Below are 4,890 nucleotides of genomic sequence, written 5' to 3'. Positions count from 1 at the left end.
TTTGATATCAAAACACAAATTAGAATCATTAATGCTTGTTTCGTGTTGCACAATTTTATAATAGAAGAAAAACAAAGTGATGAAATTTTAGAGGATCAAGACTTGGAACTTTTATCTGTTGTTGATGAAGAGTTAACCAACCAACAAACGCAAAGAGTAGCGACTAATGGTGTAGATGAAGTCGAATGCGTTCAAGTGACTGAAGCATGGACAACATTTCGTGACGCTTATGCGATGAATATGTTTGCTGAATATCAAGATAGAAGAAATATTTCTTAGGTTTAGTTGATTATAAGTTTAGTGACTTGTTTCTGCTGCTATTGGTTTGTGCTCTGCTGTCTTTTTGGTCTTGAGATCTTCCTAGGATTTTGGCTTCTGATGCTAATATTTCTCCATATTTCTGTGTATTTTCTGTCAGTTTGTTTCTGTTTGTATTGGTGTGGCAGGGAATCAGTTTATGAATCCTTGATAGTTTTACCTGCTAGTTGCAGTGTTTGTAATTTTTTTGCTATCTTAAAAAATTGTGTTTCTACCTTATTGATTTCTAATTGTTATTAGTGTGCTTACTTGATTTTAAGAAATGGATCCTAGTTTAGTCAGTGCAAGAAGTTTGGGCCACAAGACGAAGGGAAAAAGAAAGAGGGATGAAAGTAACATTGTGGAAAAGAAAGAGGATGTAAGAGGTTACTTCACGTGGAATTTGGAAATAGAGCGTGTTTTTGCTGAGGCACTTCGTGATCAAAGAAGTTTGGGTCGCCAGAGTGACGGAGCATGGAAAGCAGTGGCATACAATGCCGCAGCTGATGTCTTGTCTGCATGTTTTAATGTCCAGCTTATCGGAGATAATGTGAAAAACCGCATCAAACTTTGGCGAGGATGGTATGGGATAGTAAGTGATATTCTTAGTCAAAGTGGATTTGATTGGGATTCCCCAAAATGCATGATTAATGTTGAAGATGAAAATGCATGGAATGAATATGTTAAGGTATTTCATACTTCAAAATCTCTTTCATATTTTAGTTTTTGTATATGTGCAGTGTATTTTATGAGTGAAATCTGCAAGAGCTTAGCCATCATTAATGTAATATATGATGATATTGTTGAGATAATGAACTTTAATTCGTAGTTTTAAAGCTTTATATGTTGAGATGTGCATATCAATTAGTCAGCAGTTCAAGTAATCTTGGCAGATGACAGGATTCATTCTTATATTGAGAATTGAAATGGAGTATTACTGCATTTGATGACCTATCAGTTCGGTAGAGAAGTTCCGAGATTTTTATTGTTGGACTTGATACATAGTACATGCATTTTTTATCTTATTGTTTTATTTTGTTTTGTAGTCTCATGAAGAAGCCAAACGGTTCCGATTTAAGGTCATTCCAAATTGGGATGACATTGTAGATATATGTGCTAAAGATAGAGCAAGTGGAGTTCAAGTAGAACATGCATTTGATGCAGATGATGTTATGAGCAAAGAAGCAAATGTGAATGAAAAAAATTCTGATGTGTATATTGATTTAGAGGAACCAAGCTCCGCAACAAAGAAAAAGGTACCATTCACTCGTGCTAATAAGGGTAAAGATAGAGAGGGGATGATGAACTCTATGAGAGAAGTAGCCGAGTCATTGAAGGACTTTGTGCAAGTTAGTAGAAAAAGAATGGAAGGAAATGCTCAGGAAGTGGTGCAAGAAGTTTTAACTGGAATGGAAATGATTACTGATATTGATGAAGATCAAAGCTATAAAGCAATCAATTGGTTGATTGAAAATCCGAGCAAAATACCGGTTCTCAAAGCACTTCCGTCGAGTAAGAAGAAGAGGTATCTCTTGTCTTCTATGTCTTGAGACCAAGGTAATTTCTCTGCTGAATATGATTTCTCTTTAGTCAGTAGCTGTAATTTTTTACCCCTCTTTAGTCATGATATTAGGCAAGTTGATGTTGGTGTTTTCAGCAACTGCAGCATGGGTGATCAGATATGTTGAGTGTTCCATCTGATCTGTTGAGTTACAGATTTCATTAACCTTGTTACTACTTATTCTGATTGCTGGTGTTACTTATGTTTTTAATTCGCTAATGAATTTGATGAAATGTATCAGTTATTCTGTTAAATTCCAACTGCAGCATCATGGGTCCATAGGTTAAAATCGGGTCCATAGGCTCAATGATTCAGTTAAATAGTGTATAGGCCCATGATGCTGTTAAATAGTGTATAGGCTCAATTATTCAGTTAAATTGTGTATAGGCTCAATTATTCAGTTAAATTGTGTATAGTCTCAATGATATTTGTAGATTTATTTTCTATATTGTATGATGTGCCAGATTTATGCTATAGTTGGAATTATGCTTTATAATGCATCTTGCTCAAGATTTATTGATGTGTAATCTGATACATGAGATGCCATGACATGATTTTTAATTTTGTTGGTTGGCTATCTTTTTAAGTTGCAATCATTCCATAATATTTTGTATTATCTCAATTATATGAGTTTTGATGAACTGTCCTGGATCACTCACAATGACCAACTTTCCAAGAGTCACTTGACTTAGTTTGGGGTAGTTTGAGACTTGCTCCAGAAAATATCTTTGGTCTGTACTATTGGTTCTAACTATGCTTTGATTTGTGCAGTTGATGATTGAAGGATGACGACTATAGGTGTACTTGTGACAATGGAAGAATGACGACTATAGGTGGACTTGTGGCAATGGAAGGATGACGACTATAGGTGGACTTGTGGCAATGGAAGGATGACGACTATAATTGGACTTAATTACTATACTTGTGTATACCGCATTTGTTGTGGGGATTATTACATTTATTAGTTATTTCTAGTCTATATTTGTATAGACATTGTCTACGATGAGTAAAATAACATCTAGATACATTGGTTATCTTTTTAAATGTCATTTTCGAAGTGGCGAAAAATATTATACACGTGGATTATATGTGTACTTACAACTCTTATAATACAAATATTGGCGATTTTTTTTTTGTTTAAATATTTTTCTATTCTTATAAGTCACGTTTTAAAGAATAATCCAAATTCGTTTCCATTTCACATGATTTTGCTAATAATTCATGTATAATATACCAAATGTTTAATAGAAGAAATTATTAGGGAAGAAAAATTAATTATTTTGTTTCAGTTATTAAAAGAAGTGAATGATTCTTTAAAAAAAAAAGTGCATGATTGTCAAAAAAAAATAACGAAATCGAGTCAAGAAATTTAATAAATTATGACAGAAAAAAAATTAAATTAATTAGTTGTTTAGGAGTTTTTCAGTTAATTAGTTTAAAAATGGAAGAAAATATAAGAAATAAAATTTAATTAAAGAAAGGAATTCAATTACTTTGTCATCCAAACAATGAATTTTGAGAACGAAGGAATTCATTCACTTTATCCAAAGTCCAAACAATGAATTTTGAAAATGAGAGGAATTCAATTGAAGCATTTGAATTCCTTTGAATTTTCAAATCCTCTATCCAAACACACTCCTAGGGATTCCTTAAGTTAAATTTTATAATTTTAAATTTAATTTGTTATAAATTTATTTTTATGTTTTTTTTGTTAAAAATTGATTTTTTTTAAGTCATAAATTATTTATACTACTATCAACTATTTAGACAACTTCTTTAAAAAATGCTAATGAATCATTTAATATCGAGATGGTAGCAGCATCTTATGACATCAAATGATTACTTACTAACATTTTCTTCTTTTTTTAATTCAAGTTTAATTTTACAGATAAATGGTTGATCAACAATATTATAAATAAAGTAATTGATCATTTTGTTTCAAATCAAAATTGAATAATACATCTAAGAACTCTAGTTTTGAGAGCGGTGAATTTGAACATACCAACTTAATTGAGTTTGAAGAAAACGGGATAATGATGCAAATATTTTCTGACTTTAATGACTAACTCATAACAATTTTTTTTAAAGGACTAACTTGTTCTAAAGACATAACTTAAAGGATCGCATGTGATATTTGACCCATTTTAAAATATAAAATAAGAAATATCAATTATCAATTAATAGATAGATAAATAAAAATATATTGCCCAAAGAAGAATTAATATGGATTAGGATTTTAAAGTATAAAGTAGAAAAATCAAGGATTGTTATTATTTTAACAAACACATGATTTTTTTCTATGTATCTACAATATCCTACATTTGAATTGTTAATTAATGATTTTATTGATAAAAAGGTGAGTTGCTCAATATAGTCATAACCAAATATTATAGATACATTATAAGGAATCATGAATTTGTTAAAATAAATTAACTCACACTTAAAGTCGTGGATTCAACTCACGTTATCTGTGTGAGTATCTTTTTGTTATGTTATACTCTCTCCGGTCCTTAATATAAGAAGAAAAACCAAAAAACATCAAAACCAATACACTCATTAATTAGTGTAACTTTTTGAATATTTTTACAAATATACCCTCATAAAAAATTGTGAAGCATTAAATACATCCACTAATATTAAAAGGAGAAACATTAAATAAGGGGTAGAAAAGCCTTTAAAGCAATAACTACACCTTAAAAGTTGTGATATTTTCGTATAAATAGGACCAACAATTTTTTTGAAAATTTTCTTATATATAGGACCGGAGGTAGTATGTAAGTATCTTTGTTAGCGCTCGTTGAGTCTTGAGATCAATCCTTAGCATGATGAACTATCGAAACTCAACTCACCTGAATTTTTCCTCGAAAAAAATAACAATATTTTACTTTATCACTTTATAGATTACCCATTCTAGAGGATTTAAAATTCTGACTTTTATTTTGGTCAAATAAGAATGACACTCGCCTAGAAAATTATATTAATTCTAAATTGTGTCTCAGTACATCATAATGCCTTTGCAACTTCCAACTCAA

The 4,890-nt window shown here is 30.7% G+C and overlaps 1 protein-coding gene across 1 annotated transcript; it reads left to right on the top strand.

The window, feature by feature from the left end:
* The first annotated feature begins 580 nt into the window (after nucleotides 1–580).
* LOC146909410 (uncharacterized) lies at nucleotides 581–2,952 on the top strand. The gene is made up of 3 exons (XM_085722968.1): nucleotides 581–985; nucleotides 1,344–1,854; nucleotides 2,630–2,952. The coding sequence occupies exons 1-2, from the start codon at nucleotides 581–583 to the stop codon at nucleotides 1,845–1,847; spliced, it is 909 nt and encodes a 302-aa protein (XP_085579094.1). The 3' UTR covers nucleotides 1,848–1,854; nucleotides 2,630–2,952.
* The last annotated feature ends 1,938 nt before the right edge of the window (nucleotides 2,953–4,890 follow it).

The sequence above is a fragment of the Medicago sativa genome, chromosome 7 (genome assembly GCF_051527215.1).
Source record: "Medicago sativa cultivar Bolivia chromosome 7, Bolivia_mono, whole genome shotgun sequence".
NCBI lineage: Eukaryota > Viridiplantae > Streptophyta > Magnoliopsida > Fabales > Fabaceae > Medicago > Medicago sativa.
This window is presented reverse-complemented; position numbering and strand designations above follow the sequence as displayed.

Coding starts and splice junctions, on each gene's coding strand:
- LOC146909410 (XM_085722968.1), top strand. CDS start 581: ATGGATCCTAGTTTAGTCAGTGCAAGAAGTTTGGGCCACAAGACGAAG. Junction 986..1,343: donor CATGGAATGAATATGTTAAG/GTATTTCATACT, acceptor TTTGTTTTGTAG/TCTCATGAAGAAGCCAAACG.